A 19,438-nucleotide genomic window follows, 5' to 3' on the forward strand; every position below is an offset into this window, starting at 1 on the left:
TGGGGGCTCGGGCTGGGTTGGGGAGAGAGATGAATCGGGGGCTCGGGCTGAGCTGGCTGGTTGGGGGGCAGAGATGAATTGGGGACTGGGGGGCAGGGATGAACTCGGGGCTCGGGCTGGGTTGGGGAGAGAGATGAATTGGGGGCTCGGGCTGGGTTGGGGGCAGAGATGAATTGGGGACTGGGGGAAAGGATGAATTGGGGGCTCGGGCTGCGTGGGGGGCAGAGATGAATTTGGACTGGGGGAGGAAAGCTGGGCTCGGGCTGGGGGCTCAGAGGCGGGAGGAGCGACGCCCCTCAACCTGTAACCGAGCCCCTCCGGGCGCTGCCCCCGAGCTCCGGCTCCGGCTCCGGCCCGCGGCTCCCGAGCGAGGCGGTCGCGGTCGCGGGCGGGGCTCGGGGCGGGGCGGCGGCGGCGGCTCCGCGCCTGGTTGGTGCCGGGGGGAGCCGGGGGCGCGGCCGCGCGGGGCTGGTCCCGGCTAAAGCGGCCCGGGCGCCGGGCGCAGGGTCCGGAGCGGAGCCGGGCGCTGCGATGCGGGGCGCGTAGCGGCACCATGGAGAGCGGGGCCCGCTGCAAGATCGTGGTGGTGGGGGACACCCAGTGCGGCAAGACGGCGCTGCTGCATGTCTTCGCCAAGGACAGCTACCCCGAGGTGCGGCCGGGGGACTTGGGGGGGAGCTGCGGGGCCGGGGGGGAGCTGGGGGTCTGCTGGGGGATTTGGGGGTGCGGCTGGGGGAGCAGGGGGGATGGCCGGGGGGTGTGGTGGGGGTTGAAGGGGACAGGGGTGCCCCTAGGAGCTGAAGGGGGCTGGGGGTCCAAGCTGGGGGTGTGGCTGGGGGAGATGGGAGTCTGGTCTGGGGGTGTGGAGAGTGATGAAGGGGGGGCTGGGGCCCTGGGTGGAGGGGGCTGGGGTGTGGCCGAGGGGGCTGGGAGGATGGGCTGGGGGTGTGATAAGTGCTGATGGGGGTGTGGTGGGGGATGAAGGGGACTGGGGTTCTGGCTAGGAGAGCTGTGGGTCTGGGTGGGGAATTGAGGTGCAGCTGGGGGGGGCTGGGCTGGGTGTGTGGCAGTCTTTGGGGGTGCAGTGGGGGATGAATGGAGTTGGGGGTCTGGGTGGGAGATTTGAGGTGTGACCGGGGGAGCTGGTGTCTGGGCTGGGGGTGCTGCTGGACATGGGCAGGGGTCCGTCAGGGACGGTTACAATGCGCGGTCAGCTCCCGGTGCTGACGCCAGGGCAGGATCCGATCAGCTCCCTGGGGCTGCCGGCGCAGGAGCTGCTGACCCAGACTTGTCCCGTCTCCTCCCCCAGAACTATGTCCCCACCGTGTTCGAGAACTACACGGCGAGCTTCGAGATCGACAAGCAGCGCATCGAGCTCAACATGTGGGACACCTCAGGTGAGGGGGCAGACAGGCCGGATGGGGGTGCTGGGGATTTCGGGAGGGGAGATTTTGTGGCTTGGCTGGTAAATGTTCAGGAGAATGTTGGATCCTGGATTCAGTAGTCAGGACTCCCTCCCAGGCTGGGATCCCCATTTTCCCCTCCTGCCTGCTGGAATCCCCTTTCCCTCACGCCACTCCTCCTGTTGGGTCTCCCAACTCTCTCCATTCCCTCTCCTGCTCTGTCCCATCCCCCCCATTGCTCCCCACCCAGGTTTGCAGAGCCCCCTGCTCCAGCAGCCCCATCCAGACCCTGTCCTGTTCCCTAACTAGGGCACGACAGCTGCCCCCAGGAGGAGGCAGCCTGCCAGCTTTGATGCGCTGGCATGGGGTGATGATAGCAGCCTGCCTGCTGATCTTCCCCGTGTGGGGCACACACCAGACCCAGCTGCAGATCTGTGTCTTTCTCCCACGTAGGGAATCATGGCGTTGCCCAGATAGGTGAGGTGTTTTAAAGTAATACAGCAGAATTAGTAACACTCTTCTCCCCCTCAGGCTGTAGGAGGGGACAGAGTGATGGGTTATTGGGGGAGGCCAGGGTGGGTATTTTCATAGTTTCCTACAATTTGCCTTGCTGGGACTCTTCTAAGACCTATGAAAGTTGGACCTTTGAACTGACAACAGCTTTGTTCCCACAGAAACTAGAGATGGGGTGGTCTCTTGGGTCCTTTCTCCCTCTCCTTGCCCCCCCAGGACCAATGCAGGGTCATGCCCTACGCTGTATTACAAGGGGCTAGTCCCTGAGGGTTAGAGACTCTATTTTCATCCCACTTCACCAAACCCACCGAGCTGAAACAACAGGGTGCAGCTGCCTGCAGGGGTGGGATTTTTCCGCAAACTCGTGCTGTTTTTATTTAATCCAGTTGTAAATGTCTCCAGAGCTGGGGCTTGAACCATTTCCCTGGGGAGACTGTTCCCTCGGCAGCTAGAGCACCTCCTCTAGGAGCCATTCCTGACAGCTAACCTACATTTTCCTTGTTTTTTGAAATGTGTGACTCCTGGTTATTATAACCCCTCGTACCAGGCCAAACAAATCTCCCTCAGTGGCGTGGGCACCCTTCACATATGTCTGTTATCGTTAACCCCTGTGTGTGGCTGTAGACCCACTCTGCAAGCTGTGCGCCCTCATGACGACTGGCTTTCCCACTAATGCCTACTTGTTCCTTGGAACTTTAGAAATGTCACTGGCTGCATTCTGATACTGGGGTAGTTTGTGTCTTCTCTGCACAGCACTGTGCTTCGCTGCACCCTCACACCAGCCCAGTTGTTCCCCACGTCTGGCCCAACACTAATACACAGTAACCCCTTCGTATAACTTCTTCTTATCCTTATATTAAAACATAGATGGATTTGAGCTTGCACTGATACTGTCTCCTAGGAGTGCTGCTCTACGCTACGTTCAGTTGCTGTACTGTACTCAGTGTCTTTCCTGCTTTGATTGTATCATGGATACAATTGCGTGATAATAAAACCAGTTCTTAGGTGCAAGGTGAGGCTAGCAAGGAAAGGGGGGAAAAGCTCTCAAGACTGGAGACCTCACCTTCGTGAGGAATGTGCTGCAGGAAGGTTCCTTTCTCTCATTACTCTCTTCCCTTTGACAAATGGTTTTGGGTTTTTGTTTGTTTGTTTTTTGTCTGTGTCCGGCTGAGATCATGCAGGAAGCCATAAATACAGCCCTCCTAAACCACAGAGAGCCTTATGACACTAAACGGGCATAGACACAAGTGGTTTATTTGTAGCAGTGCTGATAAAATGTTGGCATTTAGCACAAAAATGTGGGTGCACCTTTAAATTTACTTTTGAAAACCTTTCTGGACTCCCAGGGCGACACTGACGCAGCCGAGAGCCAGGACGTGGCTGAGTGCCTGTGCTAGAAACCTTCTGGGAAGGTTAATTAAGGCTCTCGTTTGTTTTTTCCTATTGATGACTCTTGGATTCAGAATGAGAAGAGAGGTTACGTTCCGTATGAAACCTTAAGTCGGAATTCCCTTGCTCTTGCATGTTAGCTTAATTTATAGCTGTGGGTTTAGCAGTTTACCCCGGGGAGCTGGTCTAGCTCTGCTGTGCAAGATGCAGCTGTGAAGCTCTCACTGGGGGCTTCCTGTCCTGGGAGAAGTGTGTGCTGCCGAAAGGTCCCTCTGTCTTGAGAGAGAAAGAGGGTCTTTCCCTTTGCAGGAGCAGCAGCAGCAGTGAACTGGTTGGCAGGGCAGCTGTTGGAGGTGGCAGAGCAAGGGATGAAATAATGAAGTGGAAAAGCTTCAGCTACCAGTGTTTACCTAGAGGCAGAAACTGTGGAGGCTGAATACACAAAGCGATGGTGCAGAGCTGGGGAATTATGGAACTGATGTGTCTGCATTAGAGTCCTTCCGAACACCCAGTAACAAAAGTTCAGCTAAAGCTTTAGGGCCTATTAACGGCAGGGCTACACCAGCGTAGTGCAGCGGTGAATCGGACACTTGGCTTGCTAGGGAATGAAGCGAGAGCAGAAAATCCTGTCGTTCTTATGGCTTTTTGTGTGTGCGCATTGAGTTTTGTTATCCAGAATAATTGCCTCGGATTTGCTTGGGGGAGTTTCTGAACTGTAAAACCTTGAGGCCTGTCCCCAGTTGTGAAAGTGTGCGATTGTTAGAGGCCAGTGGTTCCGCGGTGGGCGTCTGCCTCTCAGAATTAAAAACGTCAGCTTTCGAGCGCACGGCAGCATGTTTGACGCACTTGGTGTTTTTTAGGAATTTTCCAGAACATTTGCTTTGATCTTACAAATGTTAAAATTAAATGATGTGATGAAATGGTTTTAGAGGTATGTACATGTATTGTACGCCTGCATCACGCTCTGTGATGCACTCAGTTCTACCCTTTTTTCCTTTTAAACAAAAGAAGTGAGTTTTATCCAATGTTTATCTCCCTTTCTTCTTTGCTGTGAACGGATTTTGATTCGTTCTCACTCCTTCTCCTTCGGAAACATGTAAACCCTTTTAAAATGGGTTATTGTGGAGAGAGTCACTACATAAATTCCCTTCCTTTGCAGCTTGAATTTGAAATATACAAGAGCTAGTTCTTCAATAAATGGTCCTGCAAAACAGCACACACCAATTTCCCCCCATAATCAAACTGATATTTTTAGCTGTAGACTGTGAACTGCTGTGGAATTTCCACTTCCCTTTGGAGACACTTGTCAAAAGAAGCTTTTGGTAAAATAAGTTTCACACAATAGCAAATGGAAGCAGCTGAGCTGATGGGATCTGGAGCAGCTAATTGCCCCACTGGTGCAGAGTGACTGTCCGCAGGATGCTCTTTCTCTAGACTGGGGGCTACCCGCTGCCACTTTTGACCGGCTTCCAAGCAGGGAGTATTGTTCCTGCTAAATTCCATCCTCCGCAGGAGGGAAGGGTGCTGCTGGGTGTCTCCTCCTTTTGAGACGATGGTTTATAGTTTTCTCACTCGCCAACTCCTGGTGACTGAAGCTGAAGCCCTGGGCTTCCACCCTCCTGGGATTTGTAGAGACCTGAGCTGGGGAGCTGCCTGTCAATTTTTTTCCTTTGCAATTAGGTAGTTGTGAAAGTGTGTGGAGCCGCCAGGGGTGGTCCTGTAACAGGCCCTCCCGCAAGAGCACTCTTGTTAGAAAACTCCCTCTACTGGAGCTAAATGCAGCCACGGCTTATCGAACCGTCCAAGATGCCTGTTGATTGTGTTCTAAACTAGGATATTGTGTGCAGCTCCTGGGAGCAGCTTGCCTGAGGCTAACAGAGCCAGGTGACATGTGGAGGAGGCTGGCTAATGTAGGCCTATCAGGCTGAATTTGCCCCTCTTGCTAAGTGGCAAATCCAGGCTCTGACATGAGCAGCTGACAAGGGAACAGGTAAATCTAGTTAGGGAAACGTTATTGGAGGGTGAATGGCAGCGATGAGGAATCAAATTTATCCCAATTCATACTGTGGACTTGGATTTTCTCTTGAAAATCTTTTAACCCTTAACTCTCCATTCAGTTTTTCATAGTTGGAAGGTGACCCTGGCCTAGAATAGAATTCTTGGCCCTGAAACACCTTCAGCGAGCGTAAAGCCTCCTGTGCAGGTGAGGCCAGTGCACCCCGTCCGCAGGAATTTCACCCCAGGTCCTGAGAACTCAAACATGCATTCAACAATGAAGAGGAAAGGAGATTGGTTCAGGTCCCCCCCCCCCCCCCCCGCAGACGTCAGTCGTGTTCAGTGTTTGTTTCTTTGTACGTCAGTCCTACACCCAGACACGGCATGAGAGTGAAATAGTGTTAGGTGCCATTTTACAGCACCGCAGGGATGGCCGTTCCTCCCCCCACACCTCTATGTGTATTTTTGAAACCATTAAGAAGTAGTTTGATGCCTCTACATGAAAGGAGACGGGGAAGCAGGGACAGCCCACCTGTCAGTCTGGAGAAGAGGAGCATTTTGCTGGAGGGAGGGGGACCTGTGGCGTTGGGAACAGCTTTGCTGGACCCAGGACTCCAGTGGGGAGCTGCGGTGCTCTCATTGCAGAGGAGAGATTGCTTTGCTGCCCTTCGGCCTCACGGCGCCTGCATTCTGATCTCTCTGCTCACTGAGGTGCATGTGCGGCTGGCTCTGCACAGTCCGGAAGTACCGGTTGCGCTGGGAAACTCTCATGTTTGTCTTGTGACCCTGGTGGCTTGGTAAATAATCTCCCCATCGGGCCTTGCTTCCTCCGCAGATCTCAGGAGTGGTTGCTGAAATCTGATGTGGGAAAGGGTTTTTCCCCCTCCCCTGCCAAGTGTAGCGAGAAAACCTGCAGCCAGCTGTTAAAAGGGCTGGGGAAATTAGTGACCCCTCAGGACACTTTTGCTGAGGTGAGGCTGTGACATTTCCAGGCCTCTGAGCAGGTCTCCACTGCGTGGACTGATGGCTGGCCAGGTGACAGGGCTAGGCTGGTTGGTTGTTTTTTTGGTGATGGGGTGGGGGGATTGCCTTCTGTGAAGCTCCAGGTATTGATCACTGGCCTTGCTGGTCCCATGGTCTGATTGGCTATGGAAAATCTTGCTCTCTATGGCAGTGGCTGGTGGGTTCAGCAAGTTCTTCTCTCTCTCCAGTAGTGCAGTGGCTAAAAGCTTTGCTTGCCCTCTTCCCAGTGACCTAGCTCTCCAGCTGAATCCTGAAAGGGGGCGACTCAGAGTTTGCAAACTGAACGCTCCTTCTGCCCACTCCCTGCCAACAGTCACTGCTGCCCCCATGTATCTCCAGTGTGTTTACTGCAGCCAGCTCGCACCAGAGTGACTTTCTCCCATCCACCTCCCTTTCTCCTCCATGGCTCTGGCAGTAGTGTTCCTTCCCCAGCACTCCCTCCTTTGCCCTGCTTACTGGATTTGGAGAAACGGCCTCAGATGACACATGGGTGGGGAACCCCTCTCCGAGGCCATGGGACAAGCAGCAAGTCAATGGGGTTTGGTCGGGCTGGGATTTAATCCCTGTGTTCTCTCCTCTTAAAGGGCAGGAAGTGAGCCAGGTAATCCGAGGCCTCCTTTCTGCTGTGGCGTTCAGACCCTAGCAGCCAAAGCCTCTGCTGGTGCAAACAGCCAGCACCCCTTGACATCGGTAGAGCTGCATTCATGCCCTAAGGCGCCCCTCGGGTAGGCCGCAAAGCTGCAGTTTGCACTGAGGCAGCTAATCCTTGCTTGGACCCCGGGTACGCCTTGCTGGTGCACATCACATGCTGCCTGTTGATGCCTGGGGTAGCTACGCCAACGGTGTCGTTGGTGTGGATCCTGGCCTGACTCTGTGCTTTGCACTGGCTCCGATTCAGCCCCCTAAAGGCAGCTAGGCAGCACCGGTCTATGCTGAAAATAATGGGCCCCAGAATTCACCCCCCCATAGGAGGGACAGTGGGAGTTGTAGTGTAGCTAGGACTCCGTCGCTTGGAGCAGTGGGGCTGCTTAGGCACAGGATTGCAGGTCATGTTTTTGCCTCGGTGGTTGTGCTTTCAGGACAAGAATAACACAGTGAATCTGGAATTCTCCTGCCTTCCCTTCTGCCGTTCAGCAAGCAGGCTGACTTGCTGTGGTCTGGAGTGTGGGAACCCACAGCTTCTGATAACAAATCCCTCTTCAGTGGGAGCTCTTGAGGAATGTTGATGAGATTAAGGAGCTGAATAGGGCTGGGATTTAAGGGTGACCTCGCCATGGATTCTTGGAGCTTTCTCATTCCCAAAGTCCCAGTGCAAGTGCCCGCAAGATCACCACTGCAGGTTCTTTTAGTGCAAGGGAAAGGACAAGAGAGTTCAGTGCCACTCGCTCGCTGAGGCAGAGGAGAAATGCGGAGCTGCTCTTTCATCCCAGAATAACTCCTCAAATGCCCCCCATTAACATACTTGTGTCCTGCCTCCGAACAAATAAGTAGTTAAGCCTAAAAATATGTGCAGCTGGCTCACATTCTCATGCAGGTCAATAACCAATCGGACAAGCAGTTTAAGGAGTCGCAGGGCTAGCAGCAGAAATGCTGATGCTTGAAATAGATTTCCTGTGTGTCTGGGAAGATGCTAGCAGAGGCTGATTTCCCTGCACAGGGGTGGCCCAGGGGCCATTTAGCAGGACAGGGGGTAAATGGGATTGGAGCAGCTCCATACAGCAGTGAAGCGAGGGGGTGCTGGGATGCTGCATGGCTCAACAGTGAAGGTTTTCTGCCTAGCAGTGCGGTTCTGGCCCCCACATGGCAGGGGCAGGGCGTGGCTCTCTGCAGTGACAGGCCTTTCTCCGTCTCACAGGCGGGCTGGCAGGCTAACCTTCCTACAGGCTTATAAAGCATGCAGAGATTTGCTGGTGGACGGGGCTGGAGAGACTGTAGTGATGGGAGTGTGACCTGCTTTAGGAGTGAGAGGTGGGTGTTAAGGGGCTGTGCTGCAGCTTAAGAGTGATAGGTTCATTCCCTGCTCTGACACCCACCCCCGGGGGACCTTGGCCCAGTCACTTGCTCTCTCCGGACCATGCTTCCCCTTCTGTACAATGGGGAGAATAATGCTCCCCTTCCCCAGCTCTGTCCCTCTTCTAGTTGGACTGTAAGCGCTTTGGGGCAGGGACTGTCTCTTCCTCAGCACATCTGCAGCACCCGGCTGAATGGGCCTGATTGGGGTTGCTAGCGCAATACACAGCAATACAAATAACTGTAAGGGTGAGGGGCGGTTTCCTATCACGGCAGGTGACATAAACAGAACTGCAGAAGCTGCTCCAGGGGGCTAAGTCCCCATGGACTCTGGGCCCTGCGGTAGCTTATCTTAATAATAGCAAAGGGGCAGAGGCAGCCAGACTGGTAACGAGAATCCCACGTTTTTTCCCTTCCAGAAATGCAAATAAACTTCTGTCTCGTCCATGGGGGTGGGAGCTGCGGGGGAATACCAGAGTCCTGATTTAAGGGGGTCGGGGTGGCAGATCGCACAAGCTAAAACTCACTGTGAATGAGCCGGAAAGACATGGCATTCCAGGACTCTGCTCCATTTGGGAATGGTGAGGATGCAGCATTCCTTTAATGCCAGGCTCTCCAGAGAAATAAAGTGCACAAGTTTATGAGCTCCAGCCCTTAGTGCAGGCAGAAGCCCCCATGCTCTTACCCAGGCTGCCAGCCGTTTGCCACTTACACACATGGAACTTGAAGCGTGGAGCATCTCCGTTCTTTGGGAGATAATTGCATGAGCTTGGTCGGCCCCAGAGACATTTCCCTGTGAAGCACAGTGGCATGGTGCCTGGACCAAGCTATGCTGAGGGAACCTGTGGGTTTGCCACTCCCATTCCTTGCTGTAATCCAGGGACTGGATTAGGAGGCACCAGGGAGAATCTGGAATGTGCTTGCGGTGCCTAAAGCCCCTGGCTTCTGGATGTGTCACGGTCACGTCCAGAGACTTTTCTCATTCATCTACTTAACCAGCTGCCACCAGCGTGATTCTAGCATCTGGCTGGAGAAACTGGGTGAGCTGCGTATGCTGGAGCCAGTGCCAGTCACTCTGAGAACTGGCTGCCAGAGCGTCGCCAGCCAGGCAACCAGAGACCACCAAGCCCTGCGTGTTCACATATCCATTCTCACTGGCCTGGGGAGCCAATCTCCATTCCTTTCCCAAGCCAGGCCATCTGCATAACACAACATGCTCTGAGGCCTTTAAAACTGCTCCCTGGGACTCCTTGAGACAGCTGCCATCCGGAGTGGAGACCCATCTGCTCCACTGAAACCCTGCAGAGCAAACTGCACAGGCTGCAGAGGGGGCCTGGGGCTTTCATTGATGGCTCTGGTCCTGGCTTCCCTAAACGAAATGTGCAAAGCGGAGTGTGCTGAACGTCTGGAAACGCCCTCTGCCCAACTCCTCCCAGTCCCAGTGCTCCCCAGGAGAAGGGAAGGGGCTGGTCTCTCAGTGTGGTGTGCAGCAAAGCTTGCCTGATGGACCTTCTGGAGCCGCTCCTTCCTAGCGTGCCTGGGCTTGTTGTATGTCTTCAGCCCCCAGCAAGAGTGGGGGTGTGAACCACTGCGGTTCTCTCCCTCCATGAGCTGCCACATCCACGGTGAGAATTTGGCCCCAGCTCCCTGACCCTCGCCTCGACTGGGGGATTCCTCTGCCAAGAACTACGCAAGCTGGACTTCCTGTGAGTGAGAACTGCTCAGTAACGAGGCCTGGCGAGAGGCCCAGAAACGGCCCCCCAAAGTGGGTAAATCCCACACCCCCTTCATCCTGGTCACCTCCATTTGGAAAACCCACCAGCTGGGCCAGTTTGTAATTTACTCGTTGGCTTTTTCTATGTGCAGCACAAGAATTAGGAGCAGAGGTTAATTGTCTGAGTTGATTAGCTGTTGTCTTGATCATGCGCTTTCCAGATGATCGCTTATTCTGCCTGGTGTTCACAGACCTCGGGGTTAGAGCAACATCGCAGGAGCAGCAGCAGTGTCCGGCCAGGCGCAAATCTCAGCTCCAACTCTTGGGTATTAGGTTGTTGAGTCCCCTAGGTCCCCACCGAGGACTGGCCTAAAGGTGGCTGAATTGATTGCGTTAAGCTGTAACTTCTGCAGAGCAATTCGGGGCGTCCTTGGCCAAAACTCCTTCTGAAGTCCCTGGGCGTCTTGTGTCCCTGTGGTCAATGCCGTTCATGGAGGAGTCGAGAGGTGCTTCAGCAGGTGCATGTTGGGGAAAGTCCTGCTTATTTGGTTGTGTTGGGGATGGCGTTTTGATGAGGGGGTTGGCTGCAGCTGGGTTTCTCTACGTTGCATTGGTGGTTTTCATAACGTCAGGGTGCCCAGAGCAGCAGATAGGTGTCTTCCTGCTTGTTTTACGTGGCAAGAAATAAACAAAATGGGGATAAGACTTTGTGAAGGGCTTTGAGATATCTGGGTGAAAAAGGCTAGAGAAGGGCCAGGTACAAGCATTGCGCTGCAGACATGGAACTGCCTCCAGCTGCAGCTGGGGAGCAGGGTGGAGGTTGGAGTGTCCCTGCTTCTCTTCTCCCTTGTCTCACTAGATCCATTTCACTTTTGGTGCCACTGACCTTTATCTTTGATGATGACGATAGTTGCTCCTTGCTTCATTTTGCTGCTTGTGCTGCTGACATCCCTGCTCTGGAATCTGGTGCATGCTTCTGGGCTTCCTGGCTGCTCGGCTGTCATGCCGTCCCAATTAGCGGGGCCCTGGTTGCTGGCTTGCCTGGGTTTGTCACCAGAATTCTTCGCTTCCTGCCTCTGCCACCTGTCACGATTCCTGGCTTGAACTGGGATGTACACCATGCCACTGCTTGAAATATGCTCCTTGTGTCAGCAGGGACTGCATTATCAACCCACTGCACACCATGAGCAGCGAGGCTGGGGTCATGGATCCTTGACCTCTCTTTGTGCCCAGCTGAGTTGGGGTCAGGAGGACACTCAGCAATCTGCTCTGGAATATCGCTGCTGCCTGCGGATCAATTGACAAGAAATTCCTCTGACTTTTGTTCAGGGGGAACGGGGCTTGTTTCAGATTAGGAGAACGAAGCTGATCTCTGAGCCAATGAAAGAAAGCTCAGATTATCTTCCTGACTTGACAGGTACTGCTCTATAAAAAGCCGCAGTAGCGAATTCCTTGGCCCCCTGCTTATATTGACCATCAGTTCTAGCTATAAAGAGGTGGGACATTTAAATAGTCTGCTCTGTTGTATTCCAGAGACATCCAGCCAGTTCTCTTTAAATGCTACCTTTTCTTTGTAGTTTAAGGATTGTCATGTTAGGGCAGGGACCCTGCCTTCCTGCACATCTGCAAAGAGTCTGTCAGATTGCTGGTGCTATATAAATACCAGCCGTTCTCTTGTGAAGCTTTTATTAAATGGCATCTACAATGCCCCTGTTAAAAGTGGGCCTGCATTGGTTCCGAGGGCACAAAGTGCCCTTCCTATGGATCTGGCTGGATGGCTTTTTCCACTGGATGCGCAGCTTGGAAGCAGGTGTATTCCGGAGAGTTTCTGCAAGACGGGAAGATGCATCAGAAGGAATTCCAGAGAGTGGGACAGAAAAAGCTCCCAGTCCAGATGGTTGGCATCGCCAGTAGCTGAGTGCTTTGTTTTCAGGCCAGCCCCCGAGTAAAGGATCTGGGGGGATGTGTCTGCAGTCAGTGCACATGGATTCCTGTAGCTATTGGCGGGCACTGCACATACACATCACAATGAAGGGATCTCTGCAGGGCCGGGCCCATCCCGAGCTGGCAAGGCTAGTGGCTGGATTCCCATGACATGCTCGCTTCCTGTAAATGCCAGCTGGCTTTTTCCAGACAAATAGTAAAGAGCATGCAAACCCCCAAACCTCCCCACACTTGGGACGAGGCGTGTCCTCGCAAGGCTGTTTAACCAGCTCTTGAAGGCTGGGCTGCTTTTCCCTGCACTCTCGCGGTGTTCAGCTGGCCCTCGGTAGCTGCCAGGAGACGTGGGAGGGCGTCCCCTCTCAGTGCATCTGCAGAGAAAATGGCACCAAACATTTCTTAGAAAATCAGCTGGCCAGTTCCCAGCTCCCCATGGGGACTGGCCTGGCTGTTATTTACCAAAGACTTCTGGGAAGGCTGCCACTTCTGTCCCTTTCATTCACTGTCAGGTTTTCAGTCCAGGGTCTTTTACACTTCTTTACTTCCCCTTGGCCAGGTCCTGGGAGGGGGACAATAGCGGGGCTGTTATATACGATCTGTGCCTTTCTCATGCAAATAAGCTGCCTGCTGCAGGAGGCTCCATTCAAGGACACCTCAAAGCACAAAGGTGGATGCGGGAGAGAGAAACCCAACTGCATTTATCGCTCAGAAGGGCTTTGCTCAGGCCTGTGAATTGCAGGATTTTGCAGAGGGCAGAAAGGGAGCTAGGAAGGGCCAGACAGGCGGTGGCATCTGCAGCAAAGAGGGAGTGTCTCTTTCGGGGGATGGAGCTGTGCAGAGCTGTGGCAGTGCGGCCTTTTGTGGCCTGCTGAAAAGTCTGTAACTTGCTTTGATCCTGCCCCTCCCCCCCCCCCCCACTAACTGTTTACACTGGGCTCAGGCATGTCTCTGAGTTCTCCTCCTTCTAAGACAAAGCTGAGGAGTGCTAGCAGAGTGAGGAGGAGCCAGCAGTCCACAAAAAATAGTTTGTATGCATGAAGCCCGCTTGCCTTGGAGCATCATGTTCCCTCCCTGTTCTGCTCTTATCCCATCTGGGGGCCACTTGGTGCAGCCGGAAGAACATCCTGTCCTGACGCAGCAGGGAGATGACTCGCTGCTCCCCAGTGCATGGCTGTGTCACGGAGGAGGCTGCATCTTCAGCCCCTGGCACCCAGAGCCCTCAGAGCCCAGTCCTGCTCCCTTGTGCAGCTCTGTACCTGGCAGAGGTGTTCCCAGGCTGCTGCCATGGCAGGAAGCTGGATGCCACCTGACTGGCGTCTGTAGATTCACTCCAAGCCACCATCCATGCTGCCTCTGGCCTGGCAGGTAAAGGCTGTGAGCCCAGTGCTCATCCACCCATTCGCTCTTCCTACGTCACTGCCTCGGTGCAGCCCTTCACCTTGGGCTAGACCCTTGTCAGAGCTCATGAGCTAAGCAGGGCTATGCGCCAAGCACAGGTGGTTGGGAGACCTCCAGGGGGAAACTTGGGTGCTGCAGCAAGTGGTCTTTTCCCCAGGAGGGGGCACACTTCGCTCTGACTAGGTGTAGACGACTGCCCTGGGGTGATGCTAGGGGGGCATTGTGCTGGTGAGCTGCGCCCCACATGTGGATGTCACAGATCCCACGGCTGCCCCGGCGGGGCTCTGCTTTCCTAGTCGGTCTCACTGGGGTAATCACAGTTGGCCATCCTCTGTCTCCGAGGCACTTACCTGGCCCGTCACTGTAGTATCTGACCCCTTGCAATCTTTCGTACATCTGTCCTCACTCTTTGGGAAAGCAGGGCTATTGTCCCAGTGGCAAGGCAGAGAGACTCGGTGACTGGCCTGAGGTCACAGGGAGTCTGTGGTGCAGGAGAGAACTGAACCCATGTCTCCTAAGCCCCAGACTGGTGCTCTGACCATCCTTCCTCAGCATTGTCCTTCTTTATTCCCCGTCCCAAATGACTGTAGATTTGCTGTCCACTGTCATATCGCTGTTGTCTTCCAGCCTGAGGGAGGCTGGGTGAAGTATTCCTTTATCCCGTGCGTTTGTAAAGCATGTTGGGATTTTCACAGGATGAATAAAATCTCCTATTATTACTATTTATTAACACCTCCATCCTCGCTGGACCTGCTGGGGCAGTGACTAATCAGGAAAGCAGTTGCGTTTAGCTGGCACTTCATGTAATATTAACTCGGGGATTGTAGCACTCAAAATTGTAAATCGGCTGGATTGGCAAGGCTGCGTGTGATTGAATGCTGTGCTTGTTCCAAAGCTGAGCTTTGTTCTCACGCTAGTCCTCATCCATCCCCCAACCGCCCAGGGTTTCCCAGCCAGCCTGGGGGGGATGTTTGCTGGGAAGGGTGTGTATCAGAGTCACTCCTGTGTATTCACAGCCTTTGTGGCTAGAAAATGAATCCTCTGTCCAGCTAACTGCCAAGAGGTATCTCCCATCCACTTCATATAGCCAAGAAGGGCAAGAATGCTGACCTAAGGCCAGGGGGGTGGGGGCTGCAGGGGCCGCTATTTCCCCCTGCTTGTGTCTGCCTAGTTACATGTTCCTGATGTGCTGGAGATCCTGCAGTGCAAGGTGCTGGGAAGATGTGTGTTGTTATTTACAGCTATGGCCACATGGCCTCCCGTGTGTGTGATCTGAGCTGGGAGTGGGCCTTGGAGTGGAAATGGAGCGTTAGATAGCCTGCTGCCATGCCAGGACTGGCAGAAATGGTGTGAACCCTCTGCACAGAGCTGGGGCCTTCTGTGAGCACCAGCCAAGGAAAACGAGCCGAGCACCCTCCCCGCACAAAGCGGAGGCTGAGGGTGCTCAGCTAGTGGGCTTGTTTGCCATATGCCTGGGAGCTGGGATTCTTCTGGTGCAGGGGGAGCGTTCTCGGCAGGCTCTGCAATCTGTGGGCTGGCTTTGCGCCTTGTGCTTGGCATCCAGCACTTCAGCGAGCCGGCTGGAGCCGCTGCCTTGCTCTGTAAAGGACGTTCTTGGCAGGACTCCACGATGCACTGCAGCATCTGTGGGTTCTGGAGGAAGAGGTTTTTACAGCAAATCCTCTGGGTAGAGTGTGAGGCTCAAAGATTCAGGCCCCTCGGCAGCTTTCTGTGCTGCATAAGCTGGGGCTGGTGGGGGCCTCCTGCCCAGCCTGCTGGGGCTCTGGATCCATATTTGCTGTCCCAGCTTGGAACATGCTAGTGTTGGCTGGAGGGGCCCCGTGCTCCGAGTCTCATTATCACTCAGAACAGCTGAGAAGCAGCAAACTGAGATTAGCTCTGTTTTGGTGTAAAGGCAACAGCACATTGCAGTCCCTTGCCCAACAGGAGACTCCCTGGCCGAGTCACAACCCCCAGCATGGTGCTGCTAAGGGAGAGGAGCTAGTCACCTCTGAATTTCAGACGCTTTGTTTTATTTTTGACAGTGACTTTGGTGACTCAGTCTAGTTTTCTCTCTTTAATCATGGACAGATGTCCATCAATCTTATTTCCTGCAGACCTGGATCCGAAAGGGAGCATGTCCTAGGCAGTCCTGGCAGGCTGGCTCCATGGACCCATGAGCCCGTGCACACCTTGGAAAGCGCTAAACCGTAGGTCTCCAGGGCGTCTCGCTGGAATCCTTGAAAGGCGTAGAGTGGTCAGCAAGCCAGAGTCGATGTTGGGGGGGGGGGACCAGGGCCTTTGATTGTCAAAGTGTTGGCTGCAGAAATTCTAAAATGGCCCCTCAGGCGAATTTGAAAGTCATTTCCCTGAAAGACCATTGGAAAGCCTGGGTCTTAGGGAGATGTGAAAGCCTTCCTCTGCCTCCAAACCCCTCTGGCTTTGGGGCCCCTAGGGCAGGCAGAGACTGCTCCGGCCTTTGCTGTCCATGGCTGGAACAGACTCTGGAAAGCGGGCGGGTTTCTGGACCAGCCAGGAGTGACATGAGTGTGACTTCAACCTCTGCTTCTGTGCCTCTCCCAAGCTCCTGAGTTGGGAGCAGCCTGTCAGGGGGTGCAAAGGCCATTCTGGCCTGGAGCCTCCTCCCCATCAGCGGGAGGCCCCCGCTGCCCTGGCAGCCCCTGAAGAGCGAGCGCATGCTCACGCGGTGGGAGAAGCTGCTGAAGTGTGTGTGTGTGTGACTCAGGAGGGTAGTGACACTGCTGGTGGTGCAGAGACTAAATCAAGGGCCGTGCTCCATTAGTCAGCAGCCCCGCAGGATGCGCTGCAGGAAATGGCATGTTGCTAGGATACAGTTGGCTGTAGCAATGACTATGCTCAGAGGAGCCGAAATCTCCTGCACAAAAGGGAAAGTTGCCCAGACTGGAAGAGAGGAGGAGGCATCCAGAGACCTTTCTTTAAAACTTGAACTCTAACAAGAGGGTGTGTGGGGCAGGGTGTCAGGGGTTGGGGGGAGGAGGATGGGGGGCCTCCTGCCCCGGGGGGGGGGGTGAGGGTGCAGTCCTGCCCACACAGGGGGATAAAGGCTCTATACAGACTCTATCCAGGTTCCTTTCTGAGCACGCAGAGATCTGTGCTGGGTCCCATGTCCGTTAGCTGGGTCCCAGTGCAGCCGGGAGGGCCCTGTGACCGGTTCCGACAGCAGAGCCCGTGTCTATCATTGCCCAGACTGTAACAGAGCTCAAGCTGCCCAACTGGCTTTGGAAGAGGGGCCTGGAAACCGGCTGCCCAGCGGAGCTCAGCCCTGCGGGGTTCTGGCCACCTTAACCAGCAGCCTCCGATTCTGTGGGAGTGGGGTCCGCTCTGTGCTCCAGGGACAGCTGGGAAGGGGAGGGATGGCTGGTGCCAGACCTGCCAGCCACAGACAAGGTGATTCGGGCCTAAGGCTGGGTCGGGACTCTCCAGATGGATCCGCAGGGTGCAGCGTTCCAGGGGCTCCTTCAGCTGCTCTCTCAGCCTGCTGGCTGCCGCCTCCACAGACCAGACCAGAGTGTTCCCACGGGGAACCCCAGGGGCGGGCCAGGCTGTCGGGCAGTTATGGCAGGTGGGAGCACAGGCAGCTGGCTTGCCCTGCAACTGGGGTGCTGGCTGGGCATCCTCTAGCTTCTAGTGCGATGTGCAGGGGGCTCTCTCGTGCAGGCTGGTGGTGACTCTCCCTCTTGGGCCTGGAGCCTTAACTGGCCCAGACTGGAGCATCTGAGTCCGATCGCTCAAAAGCAGGTGCCCTGTGCTGGAGCTGTCATAGGCTGGGGCCACCCTCACTTTGCAGTGTCTGAACTTCTCCAGTCCCCAGGAGTCCTGAGTGCTCAGCACTTCTGGAAAATCCGGCTCAAGGCTTTTTGGGCTCCCAGGATGGGAGACCCCTCCCCAGATGGGGATCACTCTGGGAGAGATGTGACCCTAATGAATGGTGGACATCTGAGATTAACAGATGCACTGTGGAGCTGTCAGGAGCTGCTCCCTCATGTCCTATCCCTGCGGCTTTGGCTCTGGGTACGACATGCCTGGTAAAGTGTTGATTGATTCGTACAGTTTGCAGTGTTCCTGTGGCTGTGTTGGTCCCAGGCTTGAGAGAGACAAGGTGGGCGAGGAAAGCACGTCTCTTTAACTAGCGGAAGTTGGTCCAATAAAACTTGTTACCTCACCCACCTCGTCTCTACAGTGAGTGGTGGGCTGATTCCTGTCCAGCTCCCCATCCCCAGCCCTCTAGGTTTCCTGAACGCTCACTTGTGGCTTGTGGAACGGCACTATGAGACCCGTGATCTGTTGACCTCCTCTCCATGGTTCGGGGGATTCTAACATGCAGCCCATGACTCCGCTGTGTTTCAGTACCAGGCCTCGGCATTCAGCACTCCACCAGCGAGCAGATGGCAGCCATGCACAGCACCTGTGGGGCTGGTCTTAGGGTTCTGGCATGGCCCTTGGCTGGGCAGAGTTGATGTGTCCTTCTCTGTGATAGTGGGAGGGCTCTGTGAGGTTAGCACATGTGCTCCGTTAAAATTCTCCTAAAGCCCATTGAGCCCTGATGGTGCCGGGGGGCTGCCTGCTCTGCCGTGGAAAGGGGAGATCAGAATGTTCTCCCTCTCCGGGGCTGAACCAGGAATCAATAGGGCTCTGTGCTCAGCTTGTCCACGCAGACGAGGAAACCCTGCTTCAAGTGGCTTATTTCCCCCTCCCGCCATGGAGGAGAAGGATATTTCAATGGGAGACAGTTTGGGTCAGGGCCTTGTCCTCTTATCTGCCAAGCTCCCAGTTGGCGCTATGCGTCCCGGCTCATGTGGCAGAGCCTTCTCTTAGCCAGCGACGGGGGAGGAGAGCTAGATTCTCATGACTAGAAACTCCAGCAGAGAATTAGCCTATTCTCCTCTCACCCTTCCGGAAATGTGAACTGTCATCATCCATAATTCATCAGACGCTGCGCTCCATCAAGGGGCCATTTGACACCCGGCCTGGGTGCTCGGACTCCCTCCCTCGCAGTGGGAAAGTGCCGGCCAAGAGTATTCCCAAGGGGCTGCCGACAGGAAGCGTGTCCTGTTTCCGCACCCTCGGGGTGGGGGATTCTTTTGGCGAAAGAGGGAAAAAGAATAGTGAATTCAACAAGGACTCGGGTGTCTGCTTCCCCGTTTCATAAATGAACAGCTGCTGCTCATCCCTCCCGGAAGCTTAAGCCATTGTAAAGCCAAATATAAAACTGTAACAGTGGTTTTAAGTAGCAGTGAGCTGATTGCTCCATTACTGTTTACTGAGGCATTTACAATCGCACACAGAATGCACTTCAAATAAAAACGTGATGGGATGCTGACTTTAACGGCTGACATTTGCATTTGAGGGCTGGCTGGGTGGGGAGCAGTGCAGGCACCCTGCCAGCTCCGCCAGAAACCCTGCGGAATCCAGAATCGGAGTTCCTCTATTTATGGCCCAGTCTCCAAACACGGCCCGTTTTTATGTACCAAAAAAGGGAATCTGGCTGACTGATGATTTTATGTTTTCCTCCAGGTCATTGATAAAAATGTTAAATAGGGCAAAGCCAAGAACAGATCCCTGCAGGATCCCACTAGAAACACACCTGCTCAGTGATGATTCCCTGTTTATAGTTACATTTTCAGATCTATCTGTTAGCTGGCTTTTAATCCATTTAATGGGCCATGTTAATTTTATCTCATTCTAGTTTTTAATCAGAATGTCGGGTGGTACCAAGTCAAACACCTTACAGGAATTTTAGTATATTACATCAACACAATCACCTTTATCAACCAAACTTGTTATCTCATACAAAAAATATCAGATTAGTTTGACAGGTTCTATTGTCCATAAACCCAGACCAAGTGGCATTAATTCCATTACCTGGGCAGTTCTGTACCAACATCACCACCAGCTGTGCCTGGAATTAACAATTTGGCACCTGGGAGAGCGAACAGGTCTACCTGCCTGGCTTGCCCTCACCAGGCTCCAGGAATAACTGACAGCCTCGCTCCTGTCTAGCACAATCCAG

At 54.3% G+C, this 19,438-nt stretch overlaps 1 protein-coding gene across 1 annotated transcript in view; it reads left to right on the forward strand.

Annotated features, from left to right (window-relative positions):
• The first annotated feature begins 469 nt into the window (after positions 1-469).
• Positions 470-19,438, forward strand: part of RND2 (Rho family GTPase 2) — a 28,798-nt gene continuing 9,829 nt past the window's right edge. Inside the window, exons 1-2 of the mRNA XM_074940596.1 lie at positions 470-652; positions 1,310-1,397. Coding sequence (XP_074796697.1) covers positions 554-652; positions 1,310-1,397 — 187 coding nt within the window. The 5' untranslated portion in view covers positions 470-553. The remainder of the gene's footprint in view (positions 653-1,309; positions 1,398-19,438) is intronic.

Source organism: Natator depressus, chromosome 27 (assembly GCF_965152275.1).
Source record: "Natator depressus isolate rNatDep1 chromosome 27, rNatDep2.hap1, whole genome shotgun sequence".
Taxonomy (NCBI): domain Eukaryota; kingdom Metazoa; phylum Chordata; order Testudines; family Cheloniidae; genus Natator; species Natator depressus.